This window comes from Taudactylus pleione, unplaced genomic scaffold (assembly GCF_031769625.1).
Source record: "Taudactylus pleione unplaced genomic scaffold, aTauple2 ptg000116l, whole genome shotgun sequence".
Classification (NCBI taxonomy): domain Eukaryota; kingdom Metazoa; phylum Chordata; class Amphibia; order Anura; family Myobatrachidae; genus Taudactylus; species Taudactylus pleione.
This window is the reverse complement of record NW_028284518.1, coordinates 22,256,795-22,277,341: the sequence shown is the minus strand read 5'-3', so window position 1 is coordinate 22,277,341 and position 20,547 is coordinate 22,256,795. Positions and strand designations below refer to the sequence as shown.

General features: G+C 46.4%; 1 protein-coding gene across 1 annotated transcript in view; it reads left to right on the top strand.

The window, feature by feature from the left end:
• The window catches only part of LOC148524822 (leukocyte elastase inhibitor-like), a 63,925-nt gene that overhangs the window by 38,466 nt on the left and 4,912 nt on the right, over positions 1–20,547 (top strand). The window contains exons 5-7 of the mRNA XM_088471803.1: positions 491–608; positions 12,501–12,643; positions 12,770–12,937. Of these exons, the coding sequence (XP_088327929.1) occupies positions 491–608; positions 12,501–12,643; positions 12,770–12,937 (429 nt within the window). The remainder of the gene's footprint in view (positions 1–490; positions 609–12,500; positions 12,644–12,769; positions 12,938–20,547) is intronic.

The following is a 20,547-nucleotide window of genomic DNA, read 5'->3' as shown; positions in this document are numbered from 1 at the left end:
TCTTGCTAATCTCCCACCTAATTGAATACCCCCCTATACGTGACTTTGTATGTGTATATGATGCAAATAAAAAGTACAAATTCCTGTAAATTACTATTTGTGGCAGAGGGCCTGATTCAGAGGTGCACACAATTCCAAGGCACTGCCGCTATTCATGTAGTTGAGCAATTATTTGCCACTGCGCATGTGTGACAAGTACGGCGCATGCATTACATACAGTGGCTGGGCATGCTGCTTTTTTTAGAAATACACTTCCAGCATACTGGTATTTGAAGAACCACAAGTGCCAGCATTGCCTGGCATCCAAGGCACATTGGGACCTCTAGGGCAAAATGGTAAAACAAAAAATACCACCAGACACTGAATTAAAATAATGTTATTACATAAACACTCCCCACACAGCCCTCTTTCTCCAATTTATTGCTCACTTAATTTCAGTTTATTCCTAAAGTATTCAAAAGGATGAATTGATTTTTCTCTCTCCTTCAAGAATTATGCACAACAAATGAAGAAATCTTTTCATGCTGAAATACAATCTGTGGATTTCTCACGAGATGACGAAAAAAGTAGAAAGGAAATTAACAGCTGGGTGGAAGCGCAGACAGAGGGTGAGCACCACTTCTCTGTTTTTTTTTTATAAAGAAGATATTCTAGTGTACCTCATCTTACCAGGAAAGAAAAATGTAGTATAGAATACTAGCTGATGTACTCTGTTTCACCCAGGTAGACCTTAGATATTTCCTGTTTCCATTTCCATCTCACCACTTCAGTAACACATAATCCTTCACCTCTATAGTAATGCATCACTGCTATAGTAAGACATTACCCTCCCTCACCTGTGTATTAACACATTCCAGTCCCTTATCTCTGTAGTAACACATTATCCTCGCTTAACTCTGTAGTAACACATTTTCCTCCCTTGCCCATGTTTTAACACATTCAACATTCCCCTCCCTCACCTCTGTTGTAACACATTGCCCCCACTCTCCCCTGTAGTAACATATTCCCATCCCTTGACTGGTGTAACACATTTCTTCCCTCACTATTTAAACAGGAGAGCCACACCAACTGCCAGTGATGTTTGGCAGCAATTCTGATGACAGTTGGTGTTTGGATTGAACTGTGCTACAGCCATGATGAGACAATCAGGCAGGAATTTGTACAGGGTGAGGAAACATTTTAGCCCTTTACATCCCTTTAGGAATCAAATTTAGAAATAAAATCCCTTCTTAGTGGGTACCTACATCATGAAAGGCATATACTCCCCAATATTCATGTTTCTAGGTCCAGGGGTTTGGGCATTGATGAGTCCAAAGATGGCTAGAGACATGTTCTGTCTGTGCGGCCGCACAAAGGCACCAGGACCACAACCTGGCCAGCTCCAGGAGAACTCCACCCACATGTTGAAATTATTGATATATAAGCTCAGGGGGAGGGAGCAGGGGGAGGGAAAGGGTGGAGGGTGAGGGCAGTGGGAGTGTAGCACAAGATGGCACTGGTTGCCGAGAAGCCTAGCTCCAGCCCTGGATGAGTCAGTCAGTCAGTTAGTCAATCAGTCAGGACATTTTATTTTATATATATATATATATATATATTGTGATCTAGTCATGGTAGGGGGTCCATCTCCTGGGGTAGATGGACATACAGCAGCCAGAAAACAGCACACCAGTCCAGAGTTTTTGTGCAAGCTGGTCGGAACCAGTTTTATTGTGCAATATAAATAACAAAATAAACAAAACATAAAAATAAATCCTAGCCCGTCTGGGCACTAACTAGACAGGTTATTCCCTCTCTACAAGTGGCAGGGCCTACTGCCTTACCACAAACTCAGCACTTTCAAATATCACAGTGTTTCTGAACAAACCTCAGTGTCTGTTCTCCCCAGAACCACTTGCATGGTGAACCACTAATCAGCCTGCTCTCAGACTGAAAGGCCCAACACCTGAAATGGCCTGTGGATGGAGCCCTCCCTTCTCTTCTCACATCCAGACCCCTAGGACCCATTATCCGGCTTTTACCAAAGTCTGTTTGGCATAACAGACGTTTCCTGGGGTTTTAAAACACATATGATAGGAATTTGGGACACACATATATGCCGTCCCAGACTTCTCCAGTGCTTCTATCACATATTCCCCCCCCCCCTTTGTTTTGACCTGTGGGGCGAAACAACTGCAGCCCCCAAACAATGAACACTCGACAAAGCACCTGCATTGATCAGCTGGCTTCCTGCCTCTGTTTGACTGTAAACTTAAAGTTCTGCAGTGCCAAGGACCACCTTGTTATTCTCCCATTGCTCACTTTGTTCTCTGACATCCATTTCAAAGGGGCATGGTCAGTGATCAGCCTGAACTTCCTTCCCATCAAGTAGTACCTGTGAGTTTCTAATGCCCACTTTATGGCCAACGCTTCTTTCTCGACTGTCGCATAGTTTCTCTCATATACATTCAACTTCCTGCTTAAGTAATAAATAGGGTGTTCTTCACCTTCTTTACTCTGGGACAGGGTTGCTCATATGCCTACATCTGATGCATCAGTTTGCACAACAAACTCCCTGTCAAAATCAGGGGTCATCAGAACTGGTTGGGTACACAATGCAATTTTTAACCCCTGAAAAGCCATCTCTGCTTCAGGACTCCATTTAACCATGACTTCCTGTTTGCCTTTGGTAAGGTCAGTCAGTGGGACTGCAATGGTGGAAAAATTGGGTATAAATCTCCTATAATACCCAGTAATCCCTAAGAAGGCTCTCACCTGCTTCTTAGTCAGGGTTCGTGGCCAGTTTTGTATTGCCTCAATTTTATTAAGCTGTGGCTTTATCAAACCTCCACCAATGGTGTATCCGAGATACTTTACTTCTTCCATCCCTAGGCAACATCCTTTTGGGTTGGCTGTCAACCCTGCCCTATAGATGGAGTCCAACACTGCTTGCACTCTGGGCAAGTGAGACTGCCAATCAGGACTATGAATGATCACATCATCTAGATAAGCAGCAGCATACTGTCTATGGAGCCTTAGAATTCTATCCATCACCCTTTGAAAGGTAACCGGTGCCCCATGTAACCCAAAGGGCAACATCTTGTATTGGAACAACCCTTCTGGTACAGAAAAAGCTGTCTTTTCTTTGGCATTCTCAGTTAACGGCACTTGCCAATACCCTTTGGTTAAGTCTAGAGTGGTTAAATACCTGGCTGTTCCTAGTTTTTCAATTAGTTAATCCGCCCTAGGCATAGGGTAGGCATCAAACTTTGACACACTGTTCAATTTTTGGAAATCATTGCAGAAACGCACACTTCCATCAGGTTTGGAATAAGCACAATGGGACTTAACCACTCACTATGCGATTCTTCAATTACACCCAATTCCAAAATTTTTTACATTTCTTTAAATACAGATTCTCTTTGGGATTCTTGTAACCTATAGGGCTTTAGAAATTCCTTAACTTCCTGCTGTTGAACTGCCGACAGGGTTTTAGATACTGTCACTTCGGGAACCAAGGGCCCTAGGTTTACTGGAGGGGCTTGGATGGCTGACTGAGCTGCTCTATCCTTCCAAGGTTTTATAAGATTTACTTGGCATATCGGTTCTGGCTTTCTTTTCCCAGGCTAGTAAACTTTATTATTAACCTCCCCCACTTTTTGTAGAATTTCAAAGGGTCCTTGCCACTTCACCAAAAGTTTATTTTCTACTGTGGGAACCAACACCAACACTCTGTCCCCAGGAGCAAAGACACGTAACTGAGCATTGCGGTTGTACACCCTCTGCTGTGCCTGTTGGGCCTGTTCCAAGTGCTCTCTCACTATCGGCACCACAACAGCAATTCTTTCCTGCATTTGGGAAACATGATCAATAACAGTTTTATATGGACTATCAGGGTCCACGAATTTACCATCAATCACTTTTACATTTTCCCTGGCTTTTACCAGAGCAGGGTCATTTAACTGCTCCATGGCAAAGACCTCTTTTCTGACTTCAAGATCAGGCAGATGACCAACTGGCTCAATAACGCTTCCCAACTCAGTAGGAGGCACATCACTTCGTGAGCCACCATCATTCTCAGATTCTGAAGAAACTCCCTCTGCTACTGCATCAGTAACCTTCTCAAAAGGGTCGTGGTTATTAACTTCTATGACAAATTGGCTTTCCCACAACTTCCAGAAGTGGGCAAAGTCTCTCCCCAATATTGCATCATACATCAAGCCATGCACCAAACCCACAGAGACTATCGCAGAACCACATTGTGTTTCTATGTTCACCTCTGCAGTAACATAATAGCGAGTATCCCCATGTATGCTGGTCACACCAACAGTTTTTCCATTATGCTTCAAGGGGGTCACCAGTTCAGCTTTCACAAGTGTAACCAGGCGACCAGAATCAAACAGAGCCTCTACTCGGTTGCCTTCTACAGTAACTATAAACATTTGCTTATCTGTCCCAGCCTGTCAATCAGCAGTACAGGCTGTCTGTGCAAAGAAAGACATTCTGCAATTGACGTAAGCAGTATCACATTGCATAGGTTCAGAGGTAAGTGAACAATTAGCAGAAATATGGCCCAAACCACCACATCAGAAACATTGAATCATATTATTATCAAGTCTATTACGGGGTAGGAACATTCCTGGCCTGGCTGGCCTATCCCCAGGTTCCAAACCCTCAGTCTTAAGTACATTCCACCGCCCAGCACCCTTCTCCCTTGAAACAGTCTTACCAGTGATCATGAGAGATCGCCGTTGCAGAATCGGGGCTCAGCGGGGCACACTCGAAAGTTCCTCAGCCACCACATACCTCTCCACCAGTTCAACCAATTGGTCTGCTGTTTTAGGGTCTGCATGGCTCACCCATTTGCGCAGAGTTGCAGGTAGAGACCGCAGATATCGATCCATAATGATCCTTTCCACGATCTGTGGTCCTGTTAGAGTCTCTGACTTCAGCCATTTTGTGGTAAGATGGATGAGGTCATGCATTTGCGAGCGTGGAGGCTTTTCTGTTTGGAACTCCCAGCGGTGGACTTATTGGGCGCGAACAAATACTGTGACTCCCAAACGAGTTAAGATTTCCTGATTCAATTTAACATAGTCTTTTGCATCAGCCAGACACAAGTCATAGTATGCTTTCTGTGGTTCTCCAGACAGGAAGAGTGCCACAAGACTTGCCCAGTGCTCTTTAAGCCAATTCTCTCTTTCTGCGGTTCTTTCAAAGGCCGTAAGATGCACTTCCACATCATCATTCTGGGTCATCTTTTGCAGAAAGTGACTGACCCATATGGTGTAAGTGTTAGTTGGAAGAGCAGGGGAAGCATCTCCAGACCGGACTAGTAGCTGTTGTACCAGCTCTTTTAAGGCTTGGCGGGTTTCCTCTATGGCGACCTGCTGAGTTCTGGTAGCTTCTTGCTGAATTTTGTTAGGTTCCTGCTGAGCTGCTGTAGCTTGGAGCAAGGCCTTAACAATGTCCTCCATGGTGTCTTTAGGTGTAGGTTGGAAGCGGAATCTGGCTTCTCTAAGCATCTACCGAAGCCACCTTCCTGGATTACATAAAACACAGGTGGACATCCAAACAACAAATTGGTGTCTGTCTCGTTAAATTTTCAATGCAAAACTTTTCCTCTTGCTGCAGATTTCCGTGTGTCTGCCCACATTCTCCACCACTTGTGATATAGTCATGGTAGGGGGTCCCTCTCCTGGGGTAGATGGACACCTCCTTACACACAGCAGCCAGGAAACAGCACACCAGTCCAGGGTTTTCATGCAAGCTGGTCGGAACTAGTTTTATTGTGCAATATAAACAACAAAATAAATAAAACATAAAAATAAATCCTAGCCCTTCTGGGCACTAACAAGATAGGTTATTCCCTCTCTACAAGTGGCAGGGCCTACTGCCTTACCACAAACACAAACACAGCACTTTCAAATATCACAGTGTCTCTGAACAAACCTCAGTGTCTGTTCTCCCCAGGGTATGTGAGCCACTGAACCAAAACCTTAAAACAGCTATATGAACCACTTGCATGTGCAACTACTAGTCAGCCTGCTCTCAGACTGAAAGACCCAACACCTGAAATGGCCTGTGGATGGAGCCCTCCCGTCTCTACTCACATCCAGACCCCTAGGACCCATTATCCGGATTTTACCAAAAGCCGACACTTCTGGTCTGTTTGGCATAACAGACTTTTCCTGGGGTTTTTAAAACACATATGATAGGAATCTGGGACACACATATATGCCCTCCCAGACTTCTCCAGTGCTTCTATCACAATATATATATATATATATATATATATATATATATATAGTTTTCAAAGATTAGTATAGATTGATTCAAAGATGTCCGATAATGCCATCACAGCTGGGATCCGCTGTGCAGCTGTTTTACCAAAATATGCAAATGTCGCAGATGCTGAGGAATGTATTGAGACATCCACCTGTGGCTTTGAAAATCCAAGCATCTGTGTACAATGACTTAGTATCGGTCGCTGACCATTCACTTATCAGTCTTCTGAGTAATGCTATGGTCGCACAGAATTTCTGTGGGAACTGAGATGCCAGAACAATTTTTATTGTATGTGGGATAGCAGATGCAGTGTTAGGATTTGTGGTTAGCCAATCATCTTGGTGGCAGTTCCCAGTCATAGTTTTTACTGGGATACTGCATCATGTCTTGTCCTTGTTCTAGCTTTTTGCAGGTAGCTGGAAATCCTGTTATGTTTGTGTTTAGATAATAGCCTGTCATTCATGTCTGTCTGTGTGTTTGGTATCATGTGCTCACTATTTACTTAGCTGTCTGTGTGCAGAGCAGGTATACTCATGCCTGTGATTAGGAATTGCTCTCTCCAGGAATTGGTTCTGATTGGCCCCTGCTTCTGTTACATTTCAGCCAGCCCTTCACTCAATGCTTGTTATATTGTCTGACGTCCGGAGTATGTTTGTTCTGTGCTCAGAAGTCTGAGTCCTAAACTAGTTCTGCTGTTTCAGTACCCAGTGCCTATCTGTCTGACCTGGATTTGCCTGCGTGTCATCCAGCCTGCATTCCTGTCATGTCGGAGCAGAGCCGGATTTAGACCTCATGGGGCCCTAGGCAAGATACCAGTTTGGGCCCCCCCTCCCTCAAACAATCCATAGCACTTTATTTCCATTCCTGATTCATGCAAAGCATCCCTACCCTAATGCTGACCCTAACTCAACCCTAAGCTCAAACCTGACCCTAACCATAACCGCTAAACCCTACACCATCCCTAATAATCCAACTGATACACCTAATCTGACCCTAATACCCTAACCCAAACTGATACACCAACCCTAATACCTTATCCCTAATACCATAACCCAAACTAAACCTCATACCCTAAGGTTTTACTCCTCATTATCCATTAAATACAACACATAAACCAGAGGAGTGCTAAGGATTAGAGGTGGCATCTGCAGTGGGGGCTGTGGTGTGGTCATGCCCAGTATTGTGTGTGACTGTGCTCAGCTGAGTACAATGATGGGGATGAGTCGTCGGCATTACACCCCCCCATTTTTTTTAAAGTACACTATAGGATTTATTTTTTTAATGGTAGGTGGGGAGTGGACAGGACTGCATTATAGTACAAGTATATTACAAGTATCTAACATGAAAATACCATCATCCTGGATTGATGTACTAATAATATCATGATCATCATAATGTATATTACTATATGCTTGTAATATAAGGCAGTCCTGTCCACCTCCCAGACCCCACCTACCATAAAAAATAAATCCTACATAATTCAATCTATATTAGAGTAGTTGAGAATAGCACAGTACTTTACCCTACCTGTCTGGCTGCTGTTCTTCCCTGAAATCTGGATCCCCGGTCACTGTCTCACTCAACCAGACTCTGCCTTGGCCTGTTCCTCTGCTCCTCGCTGGGTGCCACCGGTGCATGCTGCTGGTGGCAAGCTGCAAGCCTGGCAGTCAGTAGCAGAGGCTGCTGTGCTGGGGATGGGCTGGAGCTCGATGGGGCTGGTTGGAGGACCCGGTGACCCTCCTCCTCCCTCTTATGCACAGTCACTCTGTGACAGTGCAGACAGGGGTGCCGCAGCGGGACTCTGGGAGTATAAGCGGGTCCTCGTGAACTCATGAAGTCATGCGATACTCGCACAGTGCACCTCTGGGAGCATTTTGACTGGCCAGATTTCTTGGGGAAAAGGGGCCTGTCTAGGTCCCGGCGAGCCAAAAGGGGCCCATCCACAGGCCCCTTGGGACTCGCGGGGCCCTAGGCGAGCGCCTAGGTTGCCTTGTGGGAAATCCGGGCCTGTGTCGGAGTGCTCCTGTTTGCTATATGGTTCCTGCATCTCAGCCTGCTGGGCCACATAACAGCCTGCATATCAACTGATCATCTGCCATGTCTATGTTCACCAAAGTTAAGTTTGCAGTGTTCTCATCCACGCTGCTTCCAGTCAGTGTACTTGCCATGTCTCACTTCATCTCCTGTATTCAAGCATTTAGTTCAACTCCTGTATTCAAGCATTCACTTCAACTCCTGTATTCAAGCATTCACTTCAACTCCAGTATTCAAGCATTCACTTCAACTCTAGTGTTCCAAGCATTCACTTCAACTCCTGTATTCAAGCATTCACTTCAACTCCTGTATTCTGTTCATCTGTCCAGTCTCAAGTTGCACCTCAGTTCTCTAGTAATGTCTTAAGTTTAATTTCAGCCCTTTTGACCAGTCTTGCCTATCTTGTCGTTGTCAGTCTAGTCTTGTGTTGTAATCCTGCTATTAACCACAGTCCTGGTCATTCCTGCGATTAGTCTCAAGACATTCATCGGACCATAGTATCTGCCGCTGCTTGTGCCATCTCTCTGCAGCAACACTCCACTAGTCCTTGTAGCGATCCCATCATCGTATGGGAATCGTAACATGCAGGCTGTGACACGCACTGAAAATAGTCATGACACGCCTGTGTTTTTGCCCCCATTACCTCCCCCAAAAGCTCCCTGCCTGCCAATCACATACTGCAAGTTAAAAGTCACTGCAATCGACTGCGGTAATGTACCTTGATGCATGCAGAGAGCAACTTAGACACATGTGCATTTTACAGATAATTGCTCAATTGAGTAAATATCGGCTTTGCATACATCTCTGAATCAGGACCATTGTGTGTAGGAGCACAGCTAAGTGTCACCTCTTTCCATGTATAGGTTATCTATTTATCAAATCATATTAGCAGGACATAACCCAAAAACAAATATTACTTTACGTATCCCCTTAATGTATCTACAAGGACTTTAGCAGCTATTGGAGATATATTCTGCGATCCCCTTTTCATTCACAAAGGAGCCCTCATCGTTAACTGTGATGAGGAGATTACCTTGGAGACATGAGTTATGGCTCTGGTTTGTAACAGAGGGTCTGATTCGTATTTGTACGCAAACTGGATTGATTACGTAGAAATCCGATGGTGAGGCATCTGCACATGCGCAGGACCCATTTTGTGCAAGTGCAGAGTGGGTCCTGCAATCACACTCGCAGTGCCCACTGAGCCCGAGCCTGATTGACAGGCTGCAGCTATTTGGGGACGTGGAAGGGGCAGTGACCAGGTCCATTCCACAAAACAGGGTGCCAAGGTCAGACTTCCGATGCAGACTTCCTGTCCCCGACAGCATCAAACCACCAGCCATCCTGAGTAACCTGATGGTTACTCAGACGGCTGAAGGTCACGCAAGTGATCCGATGGTTACGTCCTCGGATGCAGCTGTGGATCACTGAGGTATACAGGAGGCGTCTTTCTACTACAGACCGTTCCTGCTGCTTTTGCATAGATGCAGCAGCGATGCTATCTTTTCACATCAGAATCAGGCCCAGAAGCAGTAAAGCTATGGTAAATGTTGTGAGGCTGCTAGAGGTAACGTCATGGTATGCAGTCACATTGTCAACATTATGAATGTTGACAGCATAATGTCGACAACCAGAATGTTGCCATCTGATTTTAGGGTTCGGGTTAGATTAAGGTTAGGGTCAAGGTTAGGCTGCAGTTAGGGTTAGATTAGGTTTAGATTGAAAATCCTATTGTCAACATTCTAACTGGTGACATTGTGAATGTTGACTTGTCAAATGTCGACATTTTGAAAATATCATTCTGAATGTTGACATTCAGGTCAAGTTGACATTATGCTTAAAGCATAATAATGAACAAGGCAAATAGCACAGGGTGCCCTCCTTTGCAGGTTTTTTGTAAGTTTATATATTGTTATCTACTGAAACAAGATGAATTAGGAGTCCAGCTACTAGATAGGATGGATATATTAGCTCTGCTGTAAAACAAAATGATCTTCACAACAAGGGGTGTGGCGTCTGTCCTGCCAAAATCACACATATCCCCAATTCAAATTACGCCACATAGTAGCACAATCTTATTCATATTAAACCACATAGTAGTGTTCCTATTCACATTACGACACAAAGTAGTGCCCCTTATTCCCAATGTCCATAGTAGTGCCCCTTATAAAATGTCTACTGTAGTAATGCCCACTGTAGTTGTGCCCCTTATGCAATGCCCCTGAAGTAGTGCCCCTTATGCAATGCCCCCAGTAGTAGTGCCCCTTATGCAATGCCCCCTGTAGTCAGGGACGAAACTAGGATTTTTGGCACCTGGGGCAAGACAGTCATTTGGCGCTCCACCTGGTAATTCCCCCATAGTAATGCCCCCTGCAGCAGTGCACCTATAGTAATGCCCCCTTCAGCAGTGCACCTATAGTAATGCCCCCATAGTAATGCCCCTGTAGTAGTGCCCACATAGTAATGCCCCTGTAGTATTGCCCATATGGTAATGCCCCCATAGTAATGCCCCTGTAGTAGTGCCCATATGGTATTGCTCCTGTAGTGACGCTTACACAATGAATAAAAAAACAACACTTACCTTAAACCCTGCTCCTACATCCGCCGCCGTCCGGTCCACCCGGCTGCTCCTCGGAACTATGGGAGAGACATCATGACGTCTCTCCCATAGTGCCCGTGGGGAGAGCTGGAAGTTGGAGTTCAGGAGAGAACTCCAGCCTCTAGCTACCGCGGCACCTCCAGCCTCCCCCTAGTTGCAGCCCTACTGTAGTAGTGCCCAATGCAGTGCCCACTGTAGTAGTGCCCCTTATGCAGTGCCCACAGTAGAAGTGCCACTTATGCAGTGCCCCATGTAGAAGTGCCCCTTATGCAGTGCCCCCAGTAGTAGTATCCCTTATGCAATGCCTCCGTTACAGGGGCGTTTCTAGAGAGGAGGGGGCCCATGTGCAGTCTCCAACACGGGCCCTCTCCTCTCTGTCCGGCGGCCGGCAGCGCACTGAGCTGTTCGTGGCCAGCGCCATTTTCCAGTCGTTTTACAGCACCGGACTCCTGTGCCGACGTGGGACTCCAGAGAGGTAAGTAATACTATGGGTGCAGGGTGTGCGGTGCGGGGCCCCCCTGGACCCGGGCCCGTGTGCCCCGCACACCCTGCACCCATTATAGATGCGTCCCTGCTCCTGTAGTAGTGCTCCTTATGCAATACCTCCAGTAATAGTGCCCCCTGTATTAGAGCCCCTTATGCAATGCCCCCTGTAGTTGTGCCCATTATGCAGTGCCCCCTGTTTTTGTGCCCCTTATGCAATGCCCCCTGTAGTTGTGCCCCTTATGATCGCTTCAGAGAACAGCGTTCCCAGTTGATGTAGCAAGTTGGTCGCGATCTACTGGCAGGAGCTCCGCGAGCTACTGTTAGATTGCGACCCACATTTTGGCCAGACCAGTATTAGATGTCGTTTGAGCATATCAAAACAATAAAAAATATTTCATATTATAATGCAGGTTGAGTCTCCCATATCCAAAATGCTTGGGACCAGGGGTATTTTGGATACCGGAATATTCCGTATTTTAGAATAATTGCATATCATAATGAAATATCTTGGGAATAGGATCCAAATATACACACAGAATGCATTTATGTGTTATATACACCTTATACGTACAGCCTGCAGGTAATTTTATACAATATTTTCAATACTTTTGTCGCTCATGTAAAGTTTGTGTACAGAACTGAAATTCATTTATGTTTCATATACACCTTATGCACACAGCCTGAAGGTTATTTTATACAATATTTTTAATAATTTGTGCCTTAGACAAAGTTTGTGCACATTGAACCATCAAAAATCAAAGGTTTCATTATCTCAGTCATGCCAAAATAATTCCATATTTCAGAATATTCCGTATCTCGGAATATTTGGATATGGGAGACTCAACCTGTAGTAATATAGAAAGTTGACGTATCATGTGTATTATACTAGAATTTAATAGAGAACATACAGATTGCTAGGCCCTCGTGTAAATTCAGCTATATACTTACAGTATATAATAGCAATTTCAACAAAATAATAATTTACCATACGTTCCAGTATCTTTATGAGGGTAATGAATGTACATTAGGTGGGCACAATAGAGAAGCTTTGCTGTCAAGTAATCATAAAACAGAAATAATCAGGTTAAATTAAGTCAATGATGTTTCTTTTTTTAAGGGAATATAAAGGACATTTTGGCTCCTGGGTCCATTGATGCTCTTACTAAGCTTGTCTTGGTGAATGCAATTTACTTTAAAGGAAACTGGAATATTAAATTTCCAGAAGAAAATACAGAACAAAGACCATTTAGAATGAGTAAGGTATGGACATATAATTGACGTGTTTTCGTATAATATTGCATGCTTTGCTGCGTTAAAAGACAGATTAATAACTATATAAGAAATTGGTATTTCACATTAACAAAAACAATGTGTCTCTTTGTACAGACAAAAAGTAAACCGGTCCCAATGATGTTCCAGAGGAATAAATTTAATATGTATTACGTTGAAGAATTTGAGACAAAATTGTTGGAACTTCCTTATGTTAACAATGAGCTGAGCATGATAATGTTACTGCCAGATGACATTAAAGACAATTCTACTGGACTGGAACAGGTGATATTAACACAAAAAGAGATTTAGATCACACAGGTGTGCTTATGTCTAATATATACTTTATAAGACTATACTTTCCTCTGTATTTCAATATATTGGTCATAAGTCCCCTGTAGAAGTATGTGATATCATACACGGTTATTGTCATCACATAGAGAGAAAAATATATTATAACAAGGTGTAATACGAAACACACTATTTTATTGTTTTCATAAAAATTCCAAATATGAATATATATCATACAAAGGCAAACACTCAAAGCATACAATGCAACAAAATGGTGCTTTACCAGATATCCCTTATGAAAGGGCCTGTAGATATAAAGTTGGAGATCTCTGAAAAACCTCTTGCAGAACTAAAATGTGATGGTCTCTCCAGGCTGCTCCAAATGGTATGTTGAACTTTCTCCTGTCACATGCTGCCAACGCGTTTCAAAAGAGTATCTCTCTTACTCAGGGCAGTGTGACAGAAGTGCTTCTCTTATATACTATAGAGGTAAACTACTTCCGGTTGGAGGTTACGTTGGAGCAAGTTTTATACATGTTACAAATTAAAAATATTTGGGGCTCTTCAAAGGTTTAAAATTACCGTATATACTCGAGTATAAGTCGACCCGAATATAAGCCGAGGTACCTAATTTTACCACAAAAAACTGGGAAAACTTATTGACTCGAGTATAAGCCTAGGGTGGGAAATGCAGCAGCTACTGGTAGTAATCCCCCCTCTGGTACTGTCCCCAGTAGTAATCCCCCCCTGGTAGTGCCCCCAGTAGTAATCCCCCCCTGGCAGTGCCCCCAGTAGTAATATCCCCCCTGGTAGTGCCCCCAGTAGTAATATCCCCCCCTGGTAGTGCCCCCAGTAGTAATACCCCCCTGGTAGTGCCCCCAGTAGCAATATCCCCCCCTGGTAGTGCCCCCAGTAGCAATATCCCCCCCTGGTAGTGCCCCCAGTATTAATCCCCCCCTGGTAGTGCCCCCAGTAGCAACATCCCCCCTGGTAGTGCCCCCAATATTAATCCCCCCCTGGTAGTGCCCCCAGTAGCAATATCCCCCCCTGGTAGTGCCCCCAGTATTAATCCCCCCCCTGGTAGTGCCCCCAGTAGCAATATCCCCCCCTGGTAGTGCCCCCAGTATTAACCCCCCCTGGTAGTGCCCCCAGTAGCAACATCCCCCCTGGTAGTGCACCCAGTATTCCCCCCCTCCCTGGTAGTGCCTCCAGTAGCAACATCCCCCCCTGGTAGTTCCCCCATTATTAATCCCCCCCCTCTGGTAGTGCCCCCAGTAGCGATATCCCCCCCTGGTAGTACCCCGCGGTAGTAGCCCCCCCAGTAGAAAGAAATGTAAAAAAAAAAAACACTTACCTGTAACCCCGCTCCTGGTCCCGACGCTGCTACAGGCTCCTCCGCCGCTTTGCATAATGGGAGAGACGTCGTCATGACGACGTCTCTCCCATTACCCACTGCGGGAGCCGGAAGATGGCTCCCGCAGTGGGAACAGCAGTAGCCGCTGAGAGTCTGACAGACTCTCAGCGGCTGCTGATTACACCAAACACATAGCTGCCGGCTCCGGCGGCTGTGTGTATAGCAGTGTGTAGCGCTGACCGAACTCCATCCGGTCAGCGCTACACACGTGGTGCAGGCTGTGTCACAGTGACACAGTCTGCACCGCGGCCCGCATGGTACGCTACTCAGCAGCGTACCATGCGGGCATGTCTCGAGTATAAGCCGAGGGGGTGCTTTTTCAGCACAAACAATGTGCTGAAAAACTCGGCTTATACTCCAGTATATACGGTACTAATTTTGTAAAAACAGTTTCAAAAAGATAGAAAGCTAGTGTTTTTTAGTAAATAAATGCTCTAGATTAATTTGCTGTGCATATATATGCCTGTAAAGTTGATTTTTATGTCATTTTAAGCAACATTTAATAATGTCTTAAATAACACCTGTAACTCTCACCTGCAATCTTAAAAACACCTGTCCCATTCATACAGCACCCTTATATACCTTTCCCTCATAATTTAACCCATTATTCTGCACTTTGCAGAATATCACCACAAAATTGACATGTAATTATTGGCCATATTAAGCTAATTAAAAACAAATATGTGCCTAATTACACATTCTCCCAGTCTTATCTTAGGTAAATTTGCACAGCTACAATTAATAAAAGTATATTCTTTTGTCATATTGTGATTGATAACTTTATTTCTACTGCATGGTCCATAGGGCTCCACAGGAGACCTTGAGGTATAGGTTGATGACGTCAGTCGTCGAGCACCTCAATAGTTAAATCTGTGCTGCCAGGATGCACCGGGCTCCTCTCCTATACCCCGCCCCAGGCCAAGGCACCTCAGTTTCGTAGGTGCTCGGCACGGAGTCAGGTCACTTCAAGAGGGGCTGCGTTGACAGCTCAGAAAATAGTTGTTTTTTTTACTGCAGAATGGTCAGCATGGGATGTCCAGCAGACGCCCATGCTGCCACTCCGACACCCCACCGATGGCGCTAGGGCTCGCGGCAGGTGTCTGGGAGTTTTGGCTAGCAAAAGCCCGACAGACGCCCAGGACTGTGGCCGGATATCACGGGGGACATTCAGGTAAGCAGCGGGTGTCCGCGGCGGGCGCCCGCTGATAACACAGTTCATTTACTTCCCAGGGCTGGGGGGACCCTGGGAAGAGGCTGCGTGTGGCACCAGGCACGGCACCTGCGCTGTCACTAGACCATCAGGGATAGGGGGCCACAACGAGCGGACGTTGTGGCATCCCAGGAGTTAATAGCATGCCAGGGGAGCGGGCCTTCCCTGTATGGCACAGCCGGCCCCTCCCACGCTGCACGGTGCACCAGTGGTTTGGCAGTTACAGGCAGCTCTCCTCCCTCAGGCACACCCCCTGTGAGTCCTCCGGCAGCCATTTTAATGTGCATAAATCGCTAGTCTCACAGGGAGAGCTGCAGAGCCTGTGTCCCCCTACATACCCCTCCTCCAAGCAGGTTGGTGTATGTAGCACTATTCCTACTAGACACAAGGTCTAGTTAGTTGATAATAGTGCAGTATAGTGCAGGTTTTCCTGGCATTGTATGTGTCTGTTGCTAGCACTGTCTGACTGTAAAACTCTTTTTCTGTCAGCCATTTTAGCTATCCCTGTACTTTCTCTTTCATTAGCCCTTGCGGTGACAGTGCTGCTGAGGGATCAAATTACTTCACAGTTCAGTGGTGAAGGTGGAGCCTAAGTTGAGCTGAGGAGTTCGACACATACATTCATTATGGCTGGCAGTGATTCTGCTCAGGCTGATATCCCCCTTACACAATCCTGCAACAGGTGCTTTGCTGGACAAAAGGAGGGAGAGATTATTGTGGGAGGACCCTGTGTACCAGAAATGCAGAATTACTTGCTGGGCCCAGCTCTTCTCAAGAGCTGCCCAGGGCTTGTTTTGCACAAGCACTAACTACACTGATGGGTTGGCTTGCTGCACCTCCAGTGGCCCCACAATTGGGGTACGCTCCGCAGGTTGCTATGCCATCTATGTCACAGGGGACTCCCCGACAGCTGGTTGTGGCTCATAATATGCCCTTACAACCTACTCCCTACCAGACTGAACCTGTTTGGGTTAATACTCTCTCCAATACGGTGCAAAACCTGATGGAGGTTTTATAGGGAGAGTCTTTCCAGCGCTCTGCTAGGAAGGAGGTACTGTCTTCCCAGTCCAAGTATTATCAAGATGATGTGTCGACTGATGATGGGGAAATTCAGGACTTATCAGATACAGAGCTCCCTCAAAAGGAGGCGGAGCCTAAGTCCAAAATTTATGTACACAGCCTCATTCTTGCAGTTCGTGTGGCTATGGATTTTGGGGATGGGGATACCCCAGCAGCCAAATCCAAACATGCTTTCTTTAAGGAAGTGAAAAGTTCAGCGCCGGCTTTTCCCCTGTCGGATCAGCTAGTTGAACATCTGGAAGAAGCCTGGAAAACTCCAGGCAGGAGGTTTAAACCGCAGAAATGGTTGGAAGTGACTTGTCCATTCAAGGAGAAGTATTTCTCTAAATGGGAAACTCCTCTTCAGGTGGATTCTCATATTACACGCCTTGTCAAAAGTGCACCACTTCCTATGCTGTCCATGTCATCATTAAAGGATGTTACGGACAGAAAAGTGGAGGTGTGCCTAAAGTCCATTTATTCCCTCTCGGGGGGGGGGGGGGTGTCGCTAGGCCAGCTATGGCTATATGCTGGGTGGCCAGGGCCATGGAACGTTGGGCAAATGCCTTGGAAGCATCCTTGCCTGTAGAGACTACCAGAGAACAAATTGAACTGGTAGGTTACATCAGAGACTCGGCTACATATGTGAATGAGGCTGCTTTGGATGTTAGTCTCCTAACATCTCGCATTTCATTGGCTGCAGTGTCAGCTAGACACTCTCTTTGGTTGCAATCTTGGAGAGTGGATGCTGATTCCAAGAAAGGGTTAGAAGGTTTACCCTTTAATGGCCAGGTCTTACTTGGGCCAGATTTGGACAAAATCGTGGACACTTTGGCTGCTGCCAAGTCTGCCTGTTTACCTTCGGCCCCAATGCCACCAGGATCTGGAACTCAGTCCTTTCGGACTTTCCATCCTCAGGGTAAGGCCAAGGTTCAGCTCTTTCCCAGACCATTAGGAGCTAAGAAGGTCACAAAGCCCAAGAAGCAGGCTTGGAGTACCAGGCGTCCAGCTGCCAAGCCCGATGCAAAACCCTCAGCCTGATGGGGTGGGCCTCTCCTTGGGGGCCCCCAAGGTGGGAGGCTGACTTCTTTAGTTTGCCCAGTGTTGGTGACATACCACGACAAACACTTGGGTAAGGGAAGTGGTCTCTCAAGGGTACGCCCTTTCCTACCAATACAGACCTCCTCATCAATTCTTCCCTACAGGACTTCAGATGGATCAGGAAAAGGCATTGGAACTGCAGAAAGTTATACGATCTATGCTCCTACAGGGAGTTATAGTTCCGGTACCTACTCCCCAGAGGGGAATGGGCTATTATTCCACTCTCTTTTTGGTTCCAAAACCGAATGGTGCATACAGACTTATCCTAAACCTCAAGTCCCTAAACAAGTTTCTCCGAGTGCCTTGGTTCAAAATGGAAACCCTGCGGTCAATTATATTGGCTATGGTACCTGGGGATTTTATGGTGTCTCTGGACATTCAGGATGCCTACCTGCATGTCCCGATAGCTTTGGCTCACCAGAGGTACCTCAGATTCGCAGTATTGCAACAACACTTCCAGTTTCAGGCCCTGCCATTTGGACTGTCCACGGCACCCAGGGTGTTCACCAAACTTATGGCAGTTATGGCGGCCCAACTGCGGCTGCAGGGGGTCCGTCTGTTGCCAGGTCTCTGGAATTACTTCTTCAGCATCTACAGCTGACAATAACAGTGCTACAAAGCCACGGTTGGTTGATCAACTGGAAGAAGTCCTCACTGACGCCCTCACAGAGGATGCTACATCTTGGGGCATTGTTGGATTCTCAACAACAGAGGATTTTCTTGACCAGGGACAAGATAACCACGCTGCAGCAGTGGGTTTGCAGCTGCCTACACAGTCGCTGGGTGTCAATTCACTCGGCAATGTAGTTACTGGGCTTCATGGTGTTGACCTTCGACATGGTGGGGTATGGCCAGTTCCATTCCCGGCCTCTACAGACACTGATCCTTTCCAGATGGGACAGATCTCCACGCCGGATATGAACCCAGACATTGGTACTTTTCTCCAGAGGTACGTCTGTCTCTGACTTGGTGGCTCCACACAAGTCACCTTACCAAGGGCCGCCCCTTTTGGATCCTGGAATGGGTCCTTCTGACAATGGATGCCTGTCCCCGGGGTTGGGGTGCAGTGACGGGTTCACACCTCTTATAGGGAAGGTGGACAATAGAGGAGTCCGTGCTTCCAATAAACATATTGGAACTCAGGGCGGTTCTTGGGGGCTCTTCAGCAAGGCTCATACTTCACGGAAAACCCGTGCAAGTCCAGTCAGACAATGCCACCACAGTGGCCTACATAAACTGCCAAGGAGGCACTCGAAGTCAGGCGGCACTAATGGAAGTGTCCCGCATCCTGACTTGGGCGGAGGAAAATGTCCAGGCCATATCGGCGGTGTTTATCCCGGGAGTCCTGAACTGGGAAGCGGACTTCATAAGCCGTCATGATGTACACCCAGGGAAATGGTCACTTCACCAGGAAGTATTTCAGCTTCTGGTGAACAAGTGGGGACTTTCTGAAGTAGAGCTAATGGCATCTCGGCACAACCACAAATTGCCAAGGCACGGCTCAAGAACAAGAGACGTGGGGGCTCTGCTGGTAGATGCTCTGTTGTTCAAATGGACCTTCCAGTTCGTGTACCTGTTTCCTCCATTCTCCCTTCTGCCTCAGGTGATTCGGAAGTTCAAGCAAGAAGGAGGTATGCTACTGCTGGTAGCTCCAGCTTGGCCCAGACGTCACTGGTATGCAGATATTCGGAGCCTATCTATAGTCACTCCGATGCTGTTGCCTCAACGTCCGAACCTGTTGTCCCAAGGTCCTTGCCTCTAACTGAACCAGAGTCATCTGTCTTTGATGGCGTGGCTCTTGAGACTGCCCTCTTGAGTTCCAGGGGTTTTTCCAGCTCGGTGGTGAACACCATGCTCAGAGCTTGCAAGCCTGCTTCTGCAAGAATATATCACAGAGTGTGGCACACCTTCTTTGAATGGTGTCGCCCCAGAGGTTATAATCCTCAGACATTTGGATTATCCAGGATTTTGGCATTCCTACAGGGGGGCTTAGATCACGGTCTTCGCCTTGCTTCTCTGAAGGTGCAGGTTTCTGCCCTGTCAGTACTGTTTCACCATATGATTGCTACTTTTCCGGATGTACACATCTTTATGCAAGGTATGCTTCGCATACAACCTCCCTTTATCCCACCGGTGGCTCCTGGGGATTTGACTGTAGTCCTTAGGGCTCTACAAGGACCGCCATTTGAACCACTGGGCTCAGTGGATTTAAAATGGCTCACAATTAAAACTGTGTTTCTTCTAGCCACTGCTTCGGCCAGAAGGGTGTCAGATTTGGGGGCTCTTTCATGTCGCCCTCCCTTTCTGCTTTTTCATAGGGACAGGGCGGCTCTTCGGACTCACCCTAGTTTCCTACCTAAGGTGATATCCAGCTTCCACATTAACGAGGAAATTGTAGTACCAGCTTTTAACTCCCCAGACCTTTCAGCTGGTGAGGCCTCTTTGGATGTGGTACGTGCTCTACAAACTTATGTGGACTGTGCCAACCCATTTCGGAAGTCAGACTCGTTGTTTGTCCTTTTGGTTTCCGAAAGAAAGGATGGCCTGCCACTAAACAGACTTTGGCAGGCTGGATTCGCCTGGCAATTTCAGAGGCTTACCTTCATGAGGGCCTTCCTGTACCATCCTCTGTTAAGGCTCATTCTACTCGGTCTGTGGGTCCTTCGTGAGCAGCTCGTTGTGGCGCCTTTGCTGTTCAGCTGTGCAAGGCGGCCACGTGGTCTACTGTCCATACATTCTTAAGGTATTATGCATTTGTTACCTTTGCCTCTCAGGATGCTTTCTGCACAGGAGCGTCCCCACCTTTAAGGAGCCTGCTTT